The following is a 23,298-nucleotide window of genomic DNA, read 5'->3' as shown; positions in this document are numbered from 1 at the left end:
TTTTTTTAAATTGCGTACCGTACATATGCAACATGTTTTTTTAAAACAAATATATATTATACTTTCCATTTGATGACAGGTTACAGTCTGTACAATCATCTTCTGTGTCTGCTAAATATCTATATATTTTTTTTTTTTTTACAATGAAATCATGAATATATCTTGTAAAATAACTTTAGAATAAGGATGCTTTAATTAGGATTACAAACTCTCAGAGGTTGCACGGGCACAAAAATACGTGCTTTTATGAATACTGTTTTCAAAATGTGACTGTTCAACCCGTAAGCAGGGAAAACACTGTAAAAGCAGTAGTAAAAAAAATGTAGCAAGAATAAAGTGAGCTGGGTGTATGCAGTTTAACAGAGGCATGTGATTAAAGATTAGTTTTGGCACGTTCAGAATAAATTCAGATACTTCAAAAGATCATTCAGTCATTTGCTGTGAAGCCATTGTCTAGATTTGACTTAGAGACATTAACATATTTCATCTTGTGCATTCGGTTTCAAAGCAAATACTTCTCTTACAGCACTGAACATGTCCTCTCTTTACTTTCAAATTTGCCATTTAACTCCATCACTTAAAAGGGTGAAATATCATCCATTATACAATCAATAACTTGCATAATCAACCAGCACATGCATTTTATACTTTTCAGCATTTATATCTTGATATGTCTGAGCCCTCACTGCGCATCACTTTGAGCACCATTTACAGATTTTCATGTTGTTTCCTCAAACCTGCACCGGGTATGTTCAGAGATCTGAAAGAAAATCTGGGGAAAATATTTGAAGGAAATATTAATATTTAAAGAAAGCTGGGGAAAAAAAAATCCTAATCTGCACTGAAATTTCAGTGGTTTGTGGTGGCACCAATGGTGAGGGAAAGTTGAATGCAGCATCATACTGTGAGGGCCTCTGAGGGAACAGTGCTGTTCAGTGGGGAGGAATGCAAATTTCCTGCAGCTGCAAATAGTCATGGAACAATAAAGTCCATTCTTTTAATCTGAAACAGTGTCATCTGCATTCATTCAACCCTCTGAAGTGAAGTGCTTGTAGACACTCAGAATCTCTGCGCAGCACACACAGACACATGCAGAGGGGTGAGGTGAGAAATCACACAAAGTCCCTTTCTTCACCTCTCCTGTGGGAAACAGGGTGAACATGCAGGCTGTACTAATCAACGCATGGGAGTGTGGTGGATAATGGCATTATTAATTGGGCTCTTATGACTCCTGATGGATGTGGGCAAGCAGTAAGTGAGGAAGTCAAACCGGTGCCACGTAATTCCCAGGAAAAGTCCCAAAAGCACGAGTCCGTTCTGACGTACCTGCAGAGAGCATAACGTGCAGTGGTCACACAAAAGAAACATCTGTGGAGCTTCTTCTACTGCTGTGCCAGTGACACCAGCAATGTTTCATTTTGTCCACTAGATGGAGCACTGACACTATAATACTATAGAACATCTATAATTATTCCTTGCCAGTCTACATAAGGGTGACACATCAAAGGGAAAAAATTCAATTAAAAAAATGTGTTTGTTTCCTGGTGACAAAACTCTTGTAGGTGCTTGACTAGTTCAACAAGTATTTCATTGTGATACATGAACAAAGATATGTAAACCATGGCCTTCAAATTGTGGCCCAAAGCCAAAACACTGTTTTCTTTTTTAAATTTCATTCATCTTTGTATAAAATCCTGCTTCAGCATCTTGTTTCTACAATACAGACTAAGATATGGTTAAAATAGCACTTAAAATGATATATAAACAAAACCACATACCTACAAACCAGCCATCATCACATTTCTCCACCACTTGTACAATGTCTCCTTCTCTGAGCTCCAACTCGTCTGAATTCTGCGGTTTGTAGTTGTAAACAGCTTTATATCTAAAATTGAGAGCAAGCATCCTCAACCACAAATTCACCAAAGCTGCAACACTTGTTCTGTACTGTAACAATGTGAACAAATAAAAACATCTGAAGACATACGGTTGGCGTTGCACCATTACTGAGCCGGAGTTGTTTGGTGCTTGCGTTTGCTGCAGGGAATTGGCATGCGGAGCAGCCTGATTGGGTATTGCACCCTAGGAAAAACAAAAACCTCATGTCATTATTATGAAATGTGAAATGATGAGCCACATTCCTGTCCGCACAAACAATAACACTATGGGTGTGGACATTGTGTCACTTTCTCAGAAAAGCAGTTAGAGCAGACCTGTGAGTGGTCAGAGTATCGGGGAGTGTTCGCTGTGGGAGCTCCTGCTCTGTGTGCTGACGTTGATGAATGAGTGGCGGGTGAAATGGCTCTAGCTGTGGAGCTCTGGTTAGCTGAGTGTGTCCCAGCCCAGTGATTGTTGTGGTTGGTGGGAGTTGTGGAGGTGCTGAGGTGCAAGCGATTAGCTGTTTCTTTAAGTACAGGTGTCTGAGTGGGAGAGCGTGACTGTGAAATTGGACTGCCGAGTGGTGAAGGTGACGACGGTTTCACGGGGGAGTGGTCGGGTTTGGGGCTCAGGGAGGTGTAGGTGAAAGGGGACAGTGGTGACCGCGGGGAAGGTGAGTGCAGTGGACGTCCTGGACTTTGGGGTCCAGGGGAGATGGGGGACATGGGTCCCGGTGAGTAGTCATCCATGGAGTATTTGGTGCGGGGCATCTTGTTGACCTGAACGTAACTGGCCGGGAAGATGCCACTGCGGCTTGTTCCTGGAATCCTGCCCTCCAACCACTGATCATCAACACGCCTGGTTACACTGATCACTTCACCCTAAAGTATAAAATAGAGGTTATAAAAGTTTTATGGTTGATAGTATCATGAAATAAAAACAAAACTACACAAAACCATCGAAACAAGAGATAATTGTGGAAAACCGAATTTGAATGTGTTTCTATGATGAAACATCATCCTAAGTGCAAAAGCAATGGTAGAAAATTCATATTTAACCACCTATAGCTGTTTTGATAAGTAGTTTCTAGAGGACTAGTTGAATAGTTTGGGAAATATGTTCATTGCCTTTGTTTCCAGCAGTTAGATATTCAGAAAGAGTCTCATGAGTGTTCACTGTACTGCTAGCAGCCTGTTTGCTTGATGTAAAATTGTTGCTATACTCAGCCAAGAAATCACAGTCCCATACCGCCACAGCAAATATCGATAATACTTTCACGTTTGTTCCCTGTTAATTAGTGCATTTTATTACTGATCCACCCTACCCCCCCCTTTTTTTTTTTTACACAGTTTAACAGGTAAGAAAAGCTATGCATCTGTTTACTGTGCAGATATAACACTGGTGTCCATTTTTAAACTTCAAGTATTTCAGTACAAGCAGATGCAGGGATTCAGTGACCAGGAAGCAAATCTAGCTCTGTTACTGCTCTAACTTTTAGCTCAGAGAGCTTCTCTCAAACAGAAGCGATGCATTATAAGCTACTCACCTTACGGAAAGAAAGTTCAACAGGTAGGTCTGCATTGAAGTTATACAGAGCCACAGCTTCCCCATAGTCCAGCACTTGGAGAGTGGGAGACTTTATAGGTGTTGGCTTCTCTGTAGGAGCCAGAACCTGTGAAGCACATTGGAGTTTTTAGCCTCATTCAAGTTATAACAATATGAGCGCATCACAGGGAATTGGCCTCAAATGAGAGGTGTGAAGAAATTTACCTCCACGTACGATGTGGGGAAAATCCCAGCTCTTCCATGATGTTCTCCTTCAAACCAGTTGGCATCTACCTGCCTGTGGATGTAAACAATGTCGCCTTTCTGCAGTGAGAGCTCCCTGAAGAAAGGAAAAAGAGTAATGAGACACTCAAAAGGAGCATTTGAGTTTCTGAAACTGCTAAAACTTTACATTCAGAGAGGAAATAACATATTTATTTGATCAGCTCATACTGTGACTCACTTGGGTGACTGAGCCTGGAAATTAAACTTGGCTCGTGCCGCTTTTATCTGGAGAGACAAATCATGTTTTAGGAAAAATGCAAGCGTCATGAACCATTGAGCCTTTGAAACAAAATCAAAATGCAAAATGATGCAATCTTCCAACTTTTTTAGGTAGCAGGAAAGTCATAGGAACATACCTTTTTCTCCTCTTTTTTAGGTGGGAGCTCCATGGTTTCATTTGCAGGTGAAAGACGTTCTACTGTGGAACAAAGTAGGGAAAAGAAGTGAGCGGAGTCTAATAGATGCACTCCTTTGTTCAGCAAATGTTTTTGAATGTGTTGCTGTGTCAAAGCAACAGCTACATAGGGTTAAAAGGGATTTTGAATTTCCAGGAAAAACAATTGAATAGTGCTAATCTCTTATCAGGTCTTCCGGGTTTCACTTCCTATTTTTAAGGGCTTCCTCCCCACCCATCCATAGCTGTTTCTTTGGGAGGAAAAAAAATCTACAAAGGCTTTCCATATTCACACCAGCTCCAACTAACAAGTAAAATACCAGAGCAGGAGACGACACCAGCAATGAAAGACAGCCTTGAGACCATCAGCAAATATTAGATTACTTAGAGCTTTCATCAAGTATATGTGGGCTGATTAAATGAGCGGCCTGTTTTGTAAAAGCACGTGTCTTTGAGCGAGAGCGGGTTCAAGAAAGAGGAAAGGCTGAGCATTATCAACTTAAGGAGAGTTTGTAATAAATCACTATCAACAACGTTGCAGAGATGGCGGGAAGGCCTCTGTGCATGTGTGTTGCTCTGTGTTTACCATATGTTGATGCAGAGGCTGATGACGGGCCAACAGGATGATGGACAGGCTGCTTTGATGCTGATGAATTGCTGAAAATGTGAAGACGATATAAGATTTTTTTAGATTTATATTACAGATGAGAAGGCACTAAGTCAAAGACCTAAACCAAGTGGGGAGTGTGTGCGTGTTTTCTGAAAATTTCCTGAATATAATTGGACAGCTGGAAGGCCTTGCAAATGACTTCTTGACTTGAAAATCTGCTTCCAATGAAGTATGAAGCTTCAGTTATCTTTATAGCCCTGATGCGCCATTCATTAATCACAATCCTGGGTCTTTGGGTTTGAGTTGGTGTTTGGGTTGGGAATGAATCCGAAACCCGAAAGATTCCGGCTTGGACTCCCCGTGAACTCATTTGCATATGCAGACAGCACAGTTTTGTATCCCAGTGTTTGCAGCTGGACTCCCACAGCTAAACAAAGTGTGCAGATAACAGGAAGTGGTAGGGAACTTACAAACTGTCCCTGCTGTGTGTTTTAAATTTCCATGTCCTAAGCTAAATCCCCTGAGACTGGAAAAGGTCACAACCAATGAACTCAACTTAGCAAACAACAGTGAGAATCCTCCAAGAATGCATTACACACACAGGGAGAAATGTGGAATGCCGTCAGCTGTTTGAAGTAAATAGTGTACTTGGATTTGTTCAATTAACAGGTTTTCTGTTAGCACAGAAAGTTACCTGAACAACTAGCAGGGATCCTGCAAAGCATTAATGGTTTCTCTGTCGAATCATGTTGCTGGGTTTCTTAAAATAGCAGCAAGAAAGGAGCAGTTACTACTAAGAGATGACGCAATATTAAAGTGGATTAAGAGGCAGGGAGTTGCTCTCAGAGGAGGTCTCTTATGTGACGATTGACCCTGGATTTTCTATTAACCTGTGCTGCATATGCCACTATTATACAATCCACACAGTGTAAAATTCACTTTTAATAACTTTTAAACATCCCCATAAAATGAGAATTCCTCAAACAGTCTGACTGTTGTAAACAGAAAACTTACCTAAATTACTCAAAAAGTCTTGATATGTGTTTTTGCCATGTAATGGTCTTATATATAGAAAGTAAGGAAAAATCTACAGCAAAAGTGCATCTCAAGTCATAAGAATGTAGTGTAAAAAAAAATCTAATTAAATCCAGATAAATATATGCAGTAATGATTTTTACTACATGCCTTATTGTGACCATATAACAATAGTGTAACAGTGCCACTGACTGACCTGTAGTTTGTAGTGCCGGTCTTTGGAGCAGTTAGCGGGTCCCTGCCTCTGGCCTCCTGCAAGCAGAGTGAACAGTAAACAGTTTTTTCCCCCTGAAGCCGTCTGTATCTCACAGCTCAGGAAATCTCACAACAACTCAGACAAAGTCGAGGTGCTGACCACTCCCAAAGGAGCAAGAAATCCCCTGGGTCCTATCCTCCTCAGGCTACAAGCAACACCACTCATGATCTGTCTGAGCCGCCTGTGATTTCAGTTCAGTTGCGGACTATGAGGCTCATTCAATCATACAGGAATCAGGAAAAGCATGACATAATCAAAAAGTGCTGAAAATTTTTGATTTGTAATTCTTGTTCAGCAGCCAGGTCTACATTTGTTGCAGGGAACTTGCAGGCAGGTGATTTACAAAGCAGATTGATCTGAGTGCAAAGACAGGCAGGCAGTTCTGGGACTATGTTCCAGGTCACATAGAAAAACATGTCAAAGCTAGGAAGCAGAGGGATCCCACTGGCACACAGCCTTCATTGGGAGTGTAGGGAGTAAGGTTGAAGGTAGGTGGGAATTCTGCTAGATTGGTGGTGAGGGAGTGGGGTGCTTCAGCAGACAGAGTCAGGAGGGGGGCTCAGTACCTCACCCCGGCCTCGATGCTGCTTCTTCTGGGAAAGTCTCCGCTCCAGGCCTTGAATCTCCGAGTCCAGCTCAGCCTCAAATCGACTCAGCTCGGACACCAGACTGGCCTGAGCCCGAGCAGTTATGGAGGTGGAATGGCAAGATTAAAACACTGATACAGAGTCTAATGTTTTGCGCTAATGATGTCCCTTTTTCAGCTTTTTGAGACATCTTAGAATGCAGAAATAAATTCTGTAAAAGACGCTCACCTCTATTGAAGGAGACGTTGGTTTCTCTTGCTGTTTCTGTGCAGATAGATAAGCCTATGGACAAAAAAAACCCCACAAAAATTTAAATGAAGTTAATGAATAGAGCGTGACAGAAAGGATTTTTAAGACCAATACTGATACAGATATTTGGTGATTTAAAAATCCAGTATTCCAACATTCCAGTTAATTAAAAAAAAATTTTTTTTTTTTTTCAAACACACCAGACAGACAGTTTTTCCTAACGATGTGCAGTCATTTATTTACTCCTTTACTCTCTGCCCGACATGTTTGCGGCCTTCCAAACACATTGCCAACACAAGTGGCACAGTGCCATCCTGTGGACAAACTATACAACATCAACACTTACCGTGGTTGAGGGGTGTTTCTCCCATCACTTCTTTTCTTTTTAATTTTGGCTACTGGTTGTAAACTTATGCACTATTTATATTGATCCTTCGTAGCCCAGGCTGTGTACAATCTAATTTTTGTTGCTTCTTTAAATACAGGCTGGCTGCCAAGAGACAAATCTGCATATTTCATTTAACTAGCGCAGGAATTCCTCTTTTACCGTCTCTTTGTAAAGACTTCACCCCTGATTCTATCAAACATTGCTTTAAAAGGCTCTGCCCATGTGAAATGCAGACTAATCCTCTTTTTTTTTTATTTATGTTGTAAAACCTTGGCAAAATGTGTCCCTCTGAATGCCAAGTCCTTCCCTTCTGTTCGGAGTCTTCCTCACTACAATCACAGACTGTAATGTCACTGTGAAGCAGCACAACACCTGATATGGTCTGAGAGTTGGTTTTGTAAATACTGTCCAGGGGATGCAACATTGGCCACTGTCACAAAGAGGAAATGAAATAAGTCTCCATGCTGTGAGCCATTATACACCACAAGAGGTTAGGACCATAATACGCATCACAAGACCCCACAGCTCCAGTGGGGGAGTGGAAACAAAGATTTCTTTTCTTCACAAGTGCAGACACAAGGCACAATATGCACCAGATTTGGGACATTGTTGCAAGAGCCATTCAAAATAAAAACTCTAGAGACACCGGTCTAGAACTCACTGCACACTCAATAACAGCAGCCCTTAGTTCAGAGTCTCAGCCTCACCAGCCTGTAAATCACTGCCTTGCAATGCAAAGCCCCTTAAGGCTCAACATAAACACATAGGTAATGTCTTTTCTTGACTGAAAAGATAAATGAATGAATGCTGGGAGCCTACTGGATCCTCTGAATAAAAGGAGTGAGTACATCTGGTGGTAAGCGGTAGGTACCGTACACTGACCACACGCTCAAGTCATTAGACGCCTCGCGTGAGAAGATGGAATACAGACTTAGACTGTAATCCTTAAAGAAAAGGTAACCAACCTGTTCTTGAGCTCCACACTGGGAAGACCAGTGCAAGACTATACAAAGAACGCAACACATAAGAACAAACAACAACCCACAGCTTAAAGAATCACAAAGGAACATTTTTTAATGCAGGAATCAGAGTGATATATCAGAGCCTGTTTTTAAACTATGAGTGCATATGAGGTTGTACCTGTCTGTGGCTTTCTGAGGTGGTGCTCTTTCCAGGCTCAAAGTCGAATATGCTCTTCGGTTGAGGGTGCTGCTTTCCTGGGTCCGACAGCCTATCCACACCCTCGCTCCTGAAACATAACACCCACCCACACACACACACACACACACACACATATACACACACACACACACACACACACACACACACACACACACACACACACACACACACACACACACACACACACACACACACCATGGACAACAGTTTAATCATGACTTCATTGTAAGTGCCTGTAACAACAAATCCAAACTTGTCCATCCCTCACATTTTTCCCCCCTATTACTCTTGGCTTTGTAGTTTTTGCATAAGACGTCAGCTGCAGTCTGTATCTGATCTGAGAAATTCTGTAAATTCCTATTTAAGTATCTTTAACTTAAATGTATTTGATATGTCTTTGTGAGTTTTGTGGCACAATAAAAATATGTCAAAACTCTGATCTGATCTAAAACTTTAGCTTTTCATTGATCTGAGTGTGGTGCAGAAGTATAATATTAACCTAAATCAAAAGGTCAAAATAACAGTTTGACTCCATTTCAGCTTGTCTATGGAAGCTCATTTCTGCCACTGAAAAACATTTTTTATTGCTATCCATAAGTCAAAATTTTGGGTTATTATCTCAAAATTGCGAGTTTTGACTTACTAACTCAATCTTCTAAGAAAAAAACTCAAACTTGGGAAAATAACTTGAAATTTTAAATCATGAAGTCAAGATATTCAAGATAATAACCTGAAATTTTGAGATAATAACCCAAGGCCACCTTCTTTTCAGTGGCAGAAATAAGCTTCCTTACTTGTCAGGACCAAGCAGCAACCTCTGCGACTAAACTGAAGACAACACTTAAGTTACACAAACTACATAATGGCCACATGGGGCGGCATCCCAATAGAAATTCATATCAAAATGCTGAATTTTACAGCAAAACATTCAAATAAATAAATGCATTTGCAGCCTGATGCAAAAAATAATAAAAGTTTTTCATCTTTTTTATGCCAACTGTACGGTAGGGATCACAGGTGACCCCTGTGGTTGTAGAAGGGTTAATGCTGAGCACTTTTAGGTGATGGCTGCTTTCAGAGGCAGGTAAGTCATCTGCTGCTTAGCATCAGCTCAGTGAATTTGAGCCCCTTTACTGGAAAAATTAAATTAGCTGACATAATTTGGCTTGCTATGTGGCTAAATGTACCAAGAGCATGTCCTGGAAATAAGTGCATTTCTAGTATCATAGGATCTATATGTTAACACAAGCCTGTGTGTGTGCGTGTGTGTGTGTGTGTTTGTGTGTGAGAGAGAGAGAGAGAGAGAGAGAGAGAGAGAGAGAGAGAGAGAGCGCTGATTATATTCTTCATTTCTTTAAACCTCTGATACTGCATGGTTGCCAGTAGTTACTGTGCAAAGCCAAACTAGCTGTTTCTTCTATGGTAAATGTTGCCAAGGTATTTAGGGAGGTGAGGTGGTATTATTTTTCTCATTGATCTATTAGATAATAAAGCACATAAATAATATTAAGGTGCAACGCTAGTTATTGTCAGTATCATTTGATGCGCCTGTCTTTTTTTTCCCCAGTGCATGCTGGAATATGAAATGTCAGCCTGTGATCCTGAAAGAGTTGCATCAAATCTCACCAGTCTGGTAAAGCTCCGTGAGGTGTAAGTCTGAAGAGGTTCTTGTCTGCTTCATTACTTTCTTCTGTGTTGGCAGACAGCTGGAGCCCTACAGATCAGTGCAGATCAGTCGTAAGTTAAAAACTGATTATATAACCGGACAAGTCAACAATGTGGAATTTGGTGAATTCACTCACTTTCAGCTGACCACTTCTCTGAAGGCTCCAGCTCAGGTTCTGGTGAACAAGGAAATTATTTCTTAGACTGCTTTTAATACTTTATAAGTGTGTAACTGGAATGCAACACCAACATGTTACATGCTGCTTGTATATACTTGCATACTACTCACTGCCAATGTTTTATTACTCTTTACTAAGACTTGTAAGTAAATAGGCGACACTAAAAAGAGCATCTGATTTAAATCTGCACTTCTGTCACTAGCAGCTGTACAAGTGTACTAAAGAGTTAAATCAGAAAAGTGTTCACTACGTAAATGCCCCATTCTTTTTAAGAATTATTGTTTATGTATAAAGTTATATATGTTTTGTACATAAAACTTTAATCTGCATAAGCAGCTGTCAAATTCTAGTAGTGGAAGGCAACAAAAGAAAAGTGTGAATGAGTGTAAATAGGTCAAAGTGCCTAAAAACTCTCCTAAAGTGCCCAGATGTTCCACTGTGATTATTCTTTAACTATATCTCAGACCTTGAGATACCGATGGTGACGCGATAGTGATAGTCAGTGCTTTCATTTCTACTAGTGTTAGATAAAGCAAAGCACCTGTTTCTCTAAATCAAAACGGTTGCAAAAATCCACTCGGGTGCTGTGAGGGTACTTTTTCCTGTGCACACAGGGAATGTTTTTCTATTATGAAACATGAAATGGAGACAAGTAACCAGCCAGATGTAGGAGGAGCTGGGATTATTGTCAAAGCTAATAAACAGAACAGACATAAGACCTTAGGGCTCTTTCATCATGCCTGTTTCTGCCCCCGCAGTAATCTGTTTGCTGGATCACTTCAGCAGTACCTGACACGGACACAGAGAGGAATTCACTCTGGAGCTGTGTATGTGAGGAGAGGGGGAGGAGGAGTGTCCTTACCTTCTGGTTTCTTGTGAATCTGTTTGAACATGCTCCTGTACCAGTCTTTGGGTTTGTTCACACTCTGGTATTGAAAGGCAGAGGAGGCGCAGAAAGTTAATAAGCCTGGCCAGTAAAAATTTGGTAAATATACAACACATTTTATCTAATGAGTATTTTAGAATTAGAGCAGTGTTATCTTACTGATCTGGAAGCAATGGGCATCCCAGTCTCATCCACTGGACCGATTCCTGAGAACTTGATGAGCCTCTCCTCCCTGGTGGGAGCCATGCTGCGTGGTAACGTGGCAGAGCCCCGGATGCCATTGGACAGTCCACCTGAGTTATAGTCACAATAACAACATTACATTTATTATGATGTTTTGCTCTTTTTTTTTTTCTTTTTTTTTTCAATTTCACTTATTTCAGATAACTACAGCTTCCCCATATTACAGCTTCTTAGCTATTTGGTTATTACAGTTATTCTGAATTTTACAGCATTTCAATTTTGATTTTAAATTCATAATCTTACTGTTTGAATGTGAGGGTCCATAGTATGATCCAAAGCTGAGAGTTGCTGGGGTCCCTCCATTCAGCTCTGACACCTTGAAACGGACAGAAATGCATAAATCAGGCCTGTTACAAACAACTAAGTGTTATGTAACTCTAAGCTGCAGCAGTGATGGTTTCAAAACACTGATAAACAGCATGTGATGCTTTGTATTTCCACAGGGAGGAGCACTTGTATACTGATTACCACACACTCAGCCTCAGTGTAGTTATTAACACAGCCTCCTGGCCATCAAATACCTTCATTTCTCCAGTTGGCAGCCTCACAGAGTGAAAGGGGCTCAGAGGAGGAGTGGGTAGTCCAGGAGAGATGACCACCTCATGGGTCAAGTCTGGAGAAGTTATTATTTGCTGAACTGAAGAAACTCCAGGCTTCCCGGAGAAGATGATCCGGGAGCCATCCGGATCAGCAACCACTTCTGCACTTTGCTAAACAGAGAGGAAATGAAAAATATTTATGAACAAAAACAATGTGTGAACTTTGCTCCTGTCATGTTCTCCTATTGGCGCTGAGTAAACACTGCTCTCTTATATAAGGTCATGTGAACTTGTTAGCGGTCAAGCTATTCTCCAGAAAATAACTGGCCTGAGTTGGGGAGCCTCTGATGAAAAGGCCTCTAATTTATTTAAAGCAACAGAAGTGGGAAGTGTTGTTTCACCCACTTTATCATCTCTCTTGCCACAGCTGCAGAAAGGCAGTTCTCCCTGTCTTTGAGCCAGGGGGTGGAGACAGGACAGAGAGGTTGGAAAGGGGTCGAGGATGTCAACCCCAGCAGTGGTAGAAGTGGTCTCCATAGTGATCCCCCAGACCATGATGGCTAGGCTGGATCCTCTTTTCCAACCCTGCCTATCAGGTGCTTTGGTCATCCATGCTAGGGGTCATGGGAAAACCCCCATGTCTTGTGGCTGAACTCTTATCATCACCAAAGGCATGATGATTGTGACACTACACTGGACTGATCTGTGTCACACTAATGAGTGTTTCTCCTGCCAGTTTATATTTGCTTTTTTCAAGAAAACTGCATTTGTTAAACAGCTGAAAATGTCAAGATTTAGCAGAGCTGAAACTGGCTTTACCTGCGACTGCATGTGATCTGCTGTGGTTCTTGTGTGACAGATATCAAATTCCTTTGCAGGGCATCAAAGCTATCTGCAAAGACACAAAAAATTCACATGAAATTTTCATTTAAATACTTTCCAAATGAGTTACACTGTCTCTTTACAAGACTATTACCCACATAATTTTTCTTTCAGACAAGTTTTTGCTGCAAACTGTTATATAGCCACACAGGAGCATTTCCAGGATTTTTTATTTATTTATTTTTAAAAAGGGTGGCACAGGTGGGGCCACAGGAAATCGGAATATTTAATCAGAATTAAAATCAGAGGCAACACTTGGCAAAGGAACCATTAGGCACAATTTTTATTGTTATAATTGACTGGCATAGTTGAACAAAGTATTTAAACTTTTAAGTAAAGGTTATGATCTTACTTAAGTAGCTTAATAGTGCACAGGTTGTATACTCAAAATATATTCAAATTACCTGTGTTTATATCTGTTTAATCTACCAGCTGTTGGTGGTTTTAGTTACTCGGATATTGCTGGCTAGCTTGATCCATAATAATGTAAATAATCTGCAAAATGATGACTTACTAAAACTTTAAAATAAATACTATGGATTACAAAGTACAATAATTGCATCCAAAATAAAGTGGAGTAAAAGCAGAAAATAGCATAAGATAGAAATACTTAAAGTACAACTACATTAAACCTGTACTTCAGTAACGTACTGAGTAAATGCATTCAGTTACACTCCTACTGGTCCTGTTCATGCTCTCATCTTAACCAGTGGTGTTGGCCATTGTAAGATCACCAGTACTGAAATAGGTTTGGCTTTCATGTCCTTTATGGATTGTATATTGATGTTGGGTTTTTTTGCTGGAAGTGTCCTATAAGTGTATCTTTCATAATCCACAGATCGAAGGATATTATTGTTTACATTTTCATTCCAAATTGTGCCCCCTGAACGGACTCCCTTTTAGTCATTACTTGTGTGGGGTAGCACAAAGCCTCCCAGTAACAAGTTCACATTTTACATCAAGGCAGACTCTACAGCTGTTCCATTATCCCATGCATCTAGCTTTCCAAAGAGGGAAAATGAGCGTCACCCACTTTTCCCTGCTACTAAGGAAAACCCACCCAAAAACAATGAGTGTGACTCACATGTCTGCCTCACTCTTCCCAGTGAGCTGGACATGAAGCAACTAGATGATGGGAGAAGGCCAGCAACCAAAAGTAGACACCAGTTCCCAATCAGCTACACCTCAAGCAAAAGATTATGCCCCTGTTTCAACATCACAGGCAGGCTGAGAATAAGAGGGATGCCGTTTCCGCTCTTGAATGAGGCAGATGCCTATAGAGATTAAATGGTCCTTTGAGTGTATGAATGGAAACCGCGCTTCTCTTCAGCACCAAATCCCTGCACCCCAGACCATTGCAAAGGCAATCTTAGCTTGAAAACACCCACACACAAAAACACAGAAATTAGTAGTAACTGTTGAAGTAAACAACACAGTTATTGTGAGGATTATTTGCTGTCAAAAGCTGTGTATTTGTAGCATGGCAAGAAAGTCATGACTGAGCACAGACCACTACTACAGGCTGAAAGCTGCACAGCACAATTTGCACTAATGATTTTTCCATGTGGTATTTGCAGCTGAACATTAGAGTCTATAGTCATTGTGGTTAAGACCAAAAAAATATAAGCACTCTGTGTCTGTGTGCACAAGACTAAGAGGCAGCGCAGAGTCCGTGCTCTGATGGATTCAACGTTCCAGTTTCCAGACAACAGTGTCACTCATCTGAGTCATCATCCCCCAATTACCCCGGTTACGTAACACGAAATAGATGGGAACTGGAAGATTGTGTCTTCAACAATACCATTAATGCTTGAGCATGACAGATGACCTATCATCACCCAAAGCAATCACAACAAAATGATTATCCAACCAAAGGCAGGGAACAATGCAAAACAAGCTCCATGTACATGCAGTGACATTCTGCTCTGTGTTTACATCTGGCCTCCCCGGCCCTTTAAAGACACTCAATTTCACTTTTTTAACACCACTGATGAATAATGGATTAGTAATTTTCAGCAGAACTTGTGAAGAGGAAACAAAGAAGCTGATTTTTCTGTCACTTCTGCCACTTGAGTTTCAACAGAAACTACTCTATGACAGCTGCCTTTTGTCATATGTCTCTCTACGGAAATACAGATTAATATATAATCAGAAAGGGAGTGTTGTACCTCCATGCGTGTCCACAAGAGATCAACAATGTAGGAGAATTGTTTCTCCTACATAATGTATATATTCCTATATACATTCCCCATAAGGCAACTCAGCATCATCTCTCATTGCCTCCAAATTTCCAAAAGCTCTCTACAAAGTTCCAGAAGATATTACATTGCTGTCCATTTGTAAATAAACTCTTACAGCTATAACTGGTCTTAAAGGGTACCTGCTGTGCTTTTCCTTGTTTTCTGTCATGTGAATTGCAGTCAGATTTTCAGATAATGAGGTCAGTGTAGATACTTTCGATTGCTCCCTTATTCACAAGGGAGCAGCCACAGCAGGTTGCTCCGCATGTTTGATTTGGCAGGTTTTTAGGTCGGATGCTCTTCCTGACGCAACCCCAAAGGGATTTGTGTCTCCTCCTGGGATCAAAACAGTTCAGTGTATGTACAAATAATTCCCATTGGCTAAAAGCTCAGACTTCAGACTTCTTTTCTACATTTTTTCTACTCTTGAATCTGTGTGACGTGAATGAGAGTGGCTATCCTTTACATGGTCATCAGCCATACAGCTCTGGTTGTGGGTACAGCAGCAAACCTGTTTCAATGACACCTTAAAGAAAGGGTGGGGTTGATGGGTACACTTAGATATCCAGTATAACACAAATATGGATTATTTTGAAGCCTGGTCTTTACTATTCTAGTGGACCAAGAACTTAAATATGGAATTAGAAATGAGCATAATAAGTGCCCTGTAATAGGAAATGGCTGATATTGTGTCCATCTATGCAGAAGCCCAAGAGCTGAAATATCCCACTTCAGCGAAGCAGCTTCCTGATGAGTAAGCTCATGTCATAATAGTGACTCTCATTTCTCTGGAGAGCAACCCAGAAATTCTCCAGAACTACATGCATTCCCTGTTTGACAGCACCAAACACAATCCTACCTAATAAGGAAAACTCTGTGTTGACATGTAGCAAAAAAAAAAAAAAAAAAAAAAAAAAAATACACTGTTCAGATGTCTGGCTCTTCTTACATTTAATCTGGACGCCCAGTGCGTTCTTGTGTAATTACTGTGACTCAACACAGGAGGCAGCTTCAAGCTTTCAAAGAGAGGACTTGGAATCGGTTGTGTTGAAGCTCTGCGATGCCGTCATAATGAAACACATGAATGCCACAGCAGACGTATTTACACATGAAACCCCCTGCTAGGTGAGATGTCCATTATCATCATTGCATCAGATTGCGGATGGAAGAAAAACAGACCCATAAAAGGCCCCCACATGTACTTGAGATGAAAGGAGGGTGCCCTGCTTTAGACATGATTTCACAACACCAAAATTTTATGCTTCCAGCCTGCTAAAAAAAGCTTCTCATTTTCTTTTGCCCTCCATTCAGTAAAGAGGAAGGTGAGTGAGGACAGGCTGAATTAGAATCAGGGGATTTTAGTATGAAGTTTTCGGACTCTATCCCAAAGAAACTCATCTGGTCTTCCAAAGAATTGAGCCAAATATTCAACTCCGTATACCAATACAAAAAAAACCCCCACAAGTCAACATTAGCTCTATCAGCAATTGCAAATTAAATTGCAATTCACTTAAAAAGTGACATTAGTGAAGTTGTAAGATTACTTCTCCTGTCAGTCCAAAGGGGGTTGATGAGAAACCAAGCTATTATCAGAAGTTGTTGAGGCAGAGCAGAAACACTCAGCAGCCACAAGGTCAATGAACTTCACCACACCCCTGTGATTCCTGTGAGTCACAAAAGGAGGTTTCCACAGCTGTTAATAACATTACTGATATAGTAACGTTGTTGCAGAAAAAAAAAGAAGCAAACCTTTAAAATGTTTGTAAAGATAAACCCATTCCATTCATCACACAGCTTCGAGTCATTACCCCAGAAAGGCCAGCTGATGACAGAAGGTTGACACGTCCTAAATTTCTCTGTCTTCCACAGAAAGGTCTTTTTGCGAAGACCCTGACCTTTGATGACCTTCGTCTCTGCCACACAAACAGCGAGAGCGTCTTGCATTGTTCTCACTGAGAACAAGGCTGTCAAGGTGGCCACACATGCTCTAATGAAAAACTGCCACAGCATTGACCTGTGAACCTGTGTGTTAGCTACTGGGAAAGTCATGATTTGAGGTCAGAGTGGAAAATCCAGATTCTTTTTTTTTGTTTGTTTTTTTTGCAAGTCAGGAAGGATGGTCTTTAAAAAAAGAAAACAGTCACATGTGAACTGAGCACCATTCATGAGTGCAAGTCTTTTGTGCAGCATGGTGAGCAGAAACAAGAGTTAATCGTTCACTCTTCAAGAGTGAACTACTGATTAAAAGCTCTAAAAGCTGTGAAAAGCTCACAAAAAAAGCCAATTACAACAATTCAACTTGAACAGCATCAAAAAATCCTTAAAAAAAAAAAAAAGTCCAAAGATATTCTAACCATCTAAAGAAGTGTGGATATTATTTTAAAGCCTTATCATCTGCACGTACACATGTTGCACTCTGCCCAATGAGTTACATAAGAGTGCTGTAAAACCAAAGAAATTTTGCCTTAAAAAGTGGTGAGATGGTAATTACAAGCACATTTGTCGAGTAAATAAAACAGGCTTTTATTTCTAAACACATAAAATGAGTCACTCTGCAGCTATGTGAGAGGTCAGTTTTGCGAGGTTGATCGCACAACATTGCTTGCCCGCGTGCAACTTCGCAGCTGTGAAGACGCAGCCCATACAAGGTCCTGCAGCCGCAAGTTTATGATATGCAGTTATTGGGGGATACACACATTTATCAGGAGGGAAGTATTTCACCTCCTTGTATGGTACTCCTCCAGTCTGAGCAGCAGGAGGAGTCTGTGTACATCTTGTCAATGGAGAGGCGATGTGTTCCCAGGAGAAGCCCAAGGGCAGTAAATCACGGCCTCCCTCTCCAGGAAGCGCCCAAGTAGTTCTGTTTTATCAGATTTGCTCTTACAAAAAAGCATGCTTCCCATCATTTAACATAATTCGTTATTTAAGTGTGTGTACAATATGCCAGACAAAGCATGAGAAAATACATGCTCAGAGCAGAGTAACTACAGAAAAATGTCACAAATCCTCATGCCTGTCATTCTGCATCTTCAAAGTTGAGTGCAGCCTGTGGATATGAGTGCTGGCAGCTAGACCCTCAGTAATATCACAAAGGGAGTCAAAGCCAGCTGTGGAAATTACCCCGACAGTGAGGAGGGCTTCCAGTGATGCCTGGACAGTTTGGGGGCCATTAGGCCTGATATCTGCTGCACGATGGGAAAGTATTCTGTCAGAACTAATTATTTCCTCTGAGCTCACCTGGCAGTCGCCAGTGCACACTTACCCACTGGGGAAAGCAACGAGGGATGACATGTTGGGAAACACTACCCACAATGCCATGTCTCTCTCACTCTCTTGCTTTCTTTCTCTCTCTCTTTCTCTGGCTCTCTGGCTCTCTCTCTCTCTCGGTGCTCCAGCTGTAACTCCAGCTGCCCTGTCCTCCACTTACTCCAAAGCTCTTTCACTCCACTCCTGTTGTCTGTTTCAACACTAACTACACGAGTTAACTTGTTTTAAAGCACACTGCAAAGACACTGTAAACCTTCAGCATTAATCCTGTGGAGCAGTGTGTAATCCCTAAGCAGTCAGACAGGTTAATCAACCATAAACAAAACACAATTTTAAAGCTTACATGTTTCCTCACAGCCACACTGCTTGAGGTCAATCCTTGTTTTGCTTTGTTTTTTTATATTTGCGCTCCCATTTGGTGTACTTACCTACTCAGTCTGCCTCAGTTGTGCATGAAAACCACGCTACAGACCTTCCCTCGACTTTCTCTGACTCTTGAAACTACCCAGGACACACAATCTCTCTCTCTCTCTCTCTCTCTTCCAGCCCTCGCTCTGCCTGCCTCCATGGAAGACTTCTCCCGTTGACAGGCATTGCCATAGCAACTTCCCCCCCCCCCAAAAGGCACCCCCGCACTTGGCTTGTCAGTTCGGGGCACCTCCTTCAGTGAAGCAGCTCTATTGTTGTGATAAGGTGATATTTCACAGCGCGGGGTTAACCAAAGGGGAACCCAAATAGTTCATCACCTCCACCTCCCAGACACTACCCACTGACTCCACCGTGTCCCCTCCTAACTTTATCTCTCCCATGCCTTCCTCTCCTTTTGTGTGTGTCTGTGTGTGTGTCTGTGTGTGTGTGTCTTTATATGAGTGTGCATGCATGTGTGTACCTATGTGTGTGTGTGTGCAAAGTCCAGGTCTCTGGCTAGCCAAAGGCATGAAGGGAGAATAAGAGCTCTTTCTGTTCCTGTAGTTCTGGAAGTGTTTCAGAGTCATTACTCTACGCCACATAGGCAACCACTGACAGCACAAGTCCTGCTGACTTTTCTCCCATGATCACACACAATAGCAATACTTCCTGGATGTGAGGATAGAAAGAAACAAGGAGCGACTGAAAGATGTTTTGCCCTTTTAAAGGCAAATTAGTCGAACAGGAGCAAACACATTCTTAAATCCTGCTGCCTTTCACGCACACAGTTCTTGCCCAAATAAAACCAGGATTTCCAGTTTGCCCACAGTTCTTGCCAAAAAAGTGTAAAACCTGAAATCCAGTGTGCTGACAGTCTTGCTTTGGCGCAGTTTATGCAGCAGGTAGACTGGGTTACAAGGTCCATGTTGCAGGTGAGTGATCCAATCACCTGCTGACAAATGCAATCCACTTTCACATCCACGTTTTATTCCAGCAATAAAACTGAAGCCCAGCAGGACAAAGGAGGACATTTATCAGGGCCTAGTCAGTGGTCTGCCCGTTTGTTTAAAAGTGCATGTTTCTGTGCATGTGCTCGCCAGTTTCAACTTGAAATCGAAGCACTCAGCTCTTTCAATAATTCAGCGGTCTGGCTTGGTACAGCAAAGCTCAGTGCAGATATCCATTTACCGACCCTGTATGCTTCACGGGGTTGTTTTTGCCAAACAGTTGAGCTGCTGAACCTAAATGGGCAAGCTGGGCAGTGCAGGGCTTTCTAGAGGAGGGTTCCTTCATAATCTGTGTCCTGCTGGTACAGACTTTAACCCTGCTGTGACCAAATCTGGTACTTTGTCACTCTACACCTAAATGAGGTAATCACGCAAGAGGCAATAGACGGTTTGGCCCCGGGGGGACTCAGCACCTCTCTGAGTTCAAATCCCTTGTTCAATTTGTCTTTGCCAAACAAACACGAAGGTTTCCTCATTTTCAACTCCATTTTTCTTCTTCTTCTTTTTTTTTTGCTTACACAGATAATCAGGATAGGAAGGAAGACAGATGAGCCCTTCATTGTTACTGAAGGATTCCAGCAGACCTTTACTGCCAGTGTGTTACTACACGAGCTCATTCAAAGGATGACAGCCACAGATTCCAGGGAATGAATAAACCACGACATAAGTCAATCATAGTCTAAAAGCCTAAAATAACTGGTGGCTATAGCTCAAGGCTTTTTTGGGTTTTTTTAGCATTAGCTTCCCTGTCCTCTGAGGAGACAGGAGACAGCAAGTCAACAGATAATGCTGTAATCAAATGAAGGATATGAAGAGAGATGAGTCGAAAGGTTAGAAAAACACTGCCATCATGATGGTAAGCTGATAAGCAATTATGGCATCATACAGCACTGTGTGTGTGTGTGTCATTCATACCACAGGTTGTGCTTTGAGGTAGAGCATGTGGAATGTCACTGAGAACAAACAAAAATACATCAGGGTTTACTTTAGCAGTAAACAACATTTTTCTGAGCGGTGCATGTCCCAGGACTCTGGATCACACTGTAAACATGTCTTGTATTGAAATAAATCCTCAAAGGTCTTAATGCCTATTTTCAAGAAAAAAAGGGAAAAAAAACAGAGCATGAAAATGCACTGAAATATCCCCAGAAGTGAAGCCACCACAGGAGGCAGTTTGTGGATAGAGGTCAGATGATAACCATCTTTTGAACCACAGACACTTGCTTAACAAGTCACTGCAGGAAAAAAAGTCACAGCAGTAACAGAGCAGTGATTTAAAAAAAAAAAAAAGCCTTTTGTTGTTTGTCACAGTGCCAGTGATGAACTGAGTAATGAAGAGCAGAAACAAATATGAAATCTGTGTCAGAGTTTCAAATGAAAAATTTAAATCTAAACTGACAGAAGAAAGAAAAACTGCATTCTCCTTTGTCAACATTTACATGCTGGTGATTCTAACTTTTGCGCTAGTCATAGTGAGGCACAAGTTGTAAAGTACTTACAGGCGGGCGCAAGCTGAGCGGTGAAGTCTCTTCAGCACAGAAGGGAAGAGAGGAAGTGAATGAAAAAGAAGGAGGGTGCTACTGCTGCTCTTTCTCCCAAACTCGCCCTCCCTCTTTTGCTTTGTAAAGCCAACAGGGTGTCTTTTATCTTCTGTGAATGATTCAGCCCGAGTCTGAATGTTTGACTGGGCGTCCATAGGCGTGCGCATATGTGTGTGCATGTTTCTTGTGTTTGTGTGAGCATGCTCTTTAAAGCTCATCGGGGAGAAGGCGCTCGGTAATAGTTTCCATCCACAGCTGGAAATAATAGAGATTCCCATTCAGGCACAGGCGCAGTGGAACCGCCTTCCGGTGTTTAACAGCACATGCCAAGAAAGATGATTTCTATAGCAATCTCAATGAATAGGCCTTAGTATGATAATAGTGTTGGTCTATTCACTGTCTTAAGTCTTTCACTGTATGTCTGTTGCATTCATATCGAGCACAAAAGACAGTCTGGAGCGCATTCTACGACATCCAGACAGCTCTGATGACTTGCTCACCTGTGCCTTTGCAAGGCTCAGAATCCAGGAAAGCATTTTTTTTTTTACATTAACACTAAGACACACAAAGACTATCCTAAACTAAGTGTCTTTTTCCACATGCTGATGCAGTACCAGGCCCTATATATCCACCCAGTATAGGAAAACTGCAGTATCAAAGTCGTTTTCCTTTGAAGGCCACAGTGTAATCATATAGATCAGCTGCATTTCTGGACAAATGTTAGGCTTCTGTTAAGTTCTTGAGGGCTTTATCTGGCAGATTCCTGCACCCTGAGTTCAGAAGCAGTTAAGCTCTACCATCTAAGATAAATATTTAACAGTCTGGCTGTGAGACCAGAAACCAAAGGTCACACCTCTGTGAGTCTGTCCTCGTGGTTGAGACAAAAGACGGCCACGTTACCTAACAGCTGCACAGGGGCCATTAATTGTTCTTCTCGGACCAGGTTCCCAGATGAGCAACAAACTATTTACAGAAAGAAACTCATTTTTTGATTCATAAACCTCATCTTTGAAACATCAGAGGAACAAGTAGAAGTTTGCAAAGCGTTTTTCCATCAGTGGTCAGATAATGTAAGCCCTCTGTTATGTTGGAGCCGCATTGCTGCCAAAAAGCAATGCACTTTTCCCCAAAATATCCTCTAATTTCATTTTGACAGACTTTGCTTTGGAAAGCATCTTAACATAAAAAATAGTACCACACTGTCCCTCAGTGGTTCTAAGGGGAACTGTTGGACTTACATTTGATCGTAAAAGACTAGCAGATTTCACCAGAGACAAGGACTCTTTATCAAACTGTAACAACTCTTTGTCAAGTTTCATAAAGAGTCCTTGTCTCAATGTAATGATTTCATTAATTTAATTAACCGCTGAATCAAAATGTGTGTATTCCTTCCATTTTAAAAACCTTTAAACATCTACTTCAAATATGTTAACTTGCATGTTAGTCATTTAATAAATATTGTAATAAATATTTAAGTGGAACAAATAGTCAGCAGTAAAGCAAAAATTTATATAACGCAAATATACAAAAAACTAATTTCAAGCAATGCGTTTGACAGGTCATGAAAACCAACAAAAGTCTCAAACACACAAACAACATACGTGCTGTTAGACTGGTAATCAAGCACCGCACCAACACACAAACACACGCGCGCGCGCGCACACACGCACACACACACACACACGCACACACACAGTTGATTCCTGACGATCTCGCTGATGTAATCATACAGATTACATCATAGAAGCAGTCAGTGTAAGTCACAGAATTGAGAGTACATCCAAAGTTCAAGCTGACATCAGCACTGGGGTACCAACAGGCAGATAAAAGACAATATTCACATTTATTATATACATACAGGAGAGATCACTAACAATAAACAACTGGAGTAACAGAACTCATTCCCACATTTTAGGTGCTAAAATGTTTTGCAGAATTCTTATTTTATCTTCTTATTTACTTTTCAACTAAAAATATCTGTTCTCACTTAAATTTCTCACCAGATGGCAGCAGAGGCTTTGGTATGTCATTC

The 23,298-nt window shown here is 41.3% G+C and overlaps 1 protein-coding gene across 6 annotated transcripts; it reads right to left on the bottom strand.

Annotated features, from left to right (window-relative positions):
• Nucleotides 1-66: 66 nt before the first annotated feature.
• sorbs3 (sorbin and SH3 domain containing 3) lies at nucleotides 67-21,397 on the bottom strand. 6 transcript variants are annotated; one of them, XM_030738033.1, is made up of 21 exons: nucleotides 21,225-21,397; nucleotides 12,741-12,813; nucleotides 11,904-12,092; nucleotides 11,626-11,698; nucleotides 11,299-11,432; nucleotides 11,116-11,179; nucleotides 10,212-10,250; nucleotides 10,036-10,123; nucleotides 8,368-8,476; nucleotides 6,819-6,872; nucleotides 6,570-6,677; nucleotides 5,944-5,999; nucleotides 4,689-4,759; nucleotides 4,065-4,126; nucleotides 3,887-3,933; nucleotides 3,649-3,763; nucleotides 3,425-3,550; nucleotides 2,658-2,759; nucleotides 1,988-2,082; nucleotides 1,779-1,885; nucleotides 67-1,326 (listed from the first exon to the last, which is right to left on the bottom strand). In XM_030738033.1, exons 2-21 carry the CDS (start codon nucleotides 12,750-12,752, stop codon nucleotides 1,265-1,267), a joined length of 1,713 nt encoding a protein of 570 aa, XP_030593893.1. In that variant the 5' UTR covers nucleotides 12,753-12,813; nucleotides 21,225-21,397; the 3' UTR covers nucleotides 67-1,264. The 6 variants fall into 6 exon arrangements, with proteins under 6 accessions (XP_030593893.1, XP_030593891.1, XP_030593888.1 ...); XM_030738031.1 differs by having other exon boundaries at nucleotides 67-772; nucleotides 2,214-2,759; nucleotides 21,225-21,387; XM_030738028.1 differs by having other exon boundaries at nucleotides 2,214-2,759; nucleotides 21,225-21,379.
• Between the last annotated feature and the right edge of the window lie 1,901 nt (nucleotides 21,398-23,298).

This window comes from Archocentrus centrarchus, chromosome 9, assembly GCF_007364275.1.
Source record: "Archocentrus centrarchus isolate MPI-CPG fArcCen1 chromosome 9, fArcCen1, whole genome shotgun sequence".
Classification (NCBI taxonomy): Eukaryota; Metazoa; Chordata; class Actinopteri; order Cichliformes; family Cichlidae; genus Archocentrus; species Archocentrus centrarchus.
This window is presented reverse-complemented; position numbering and strand designations above follow the sequence as displayed.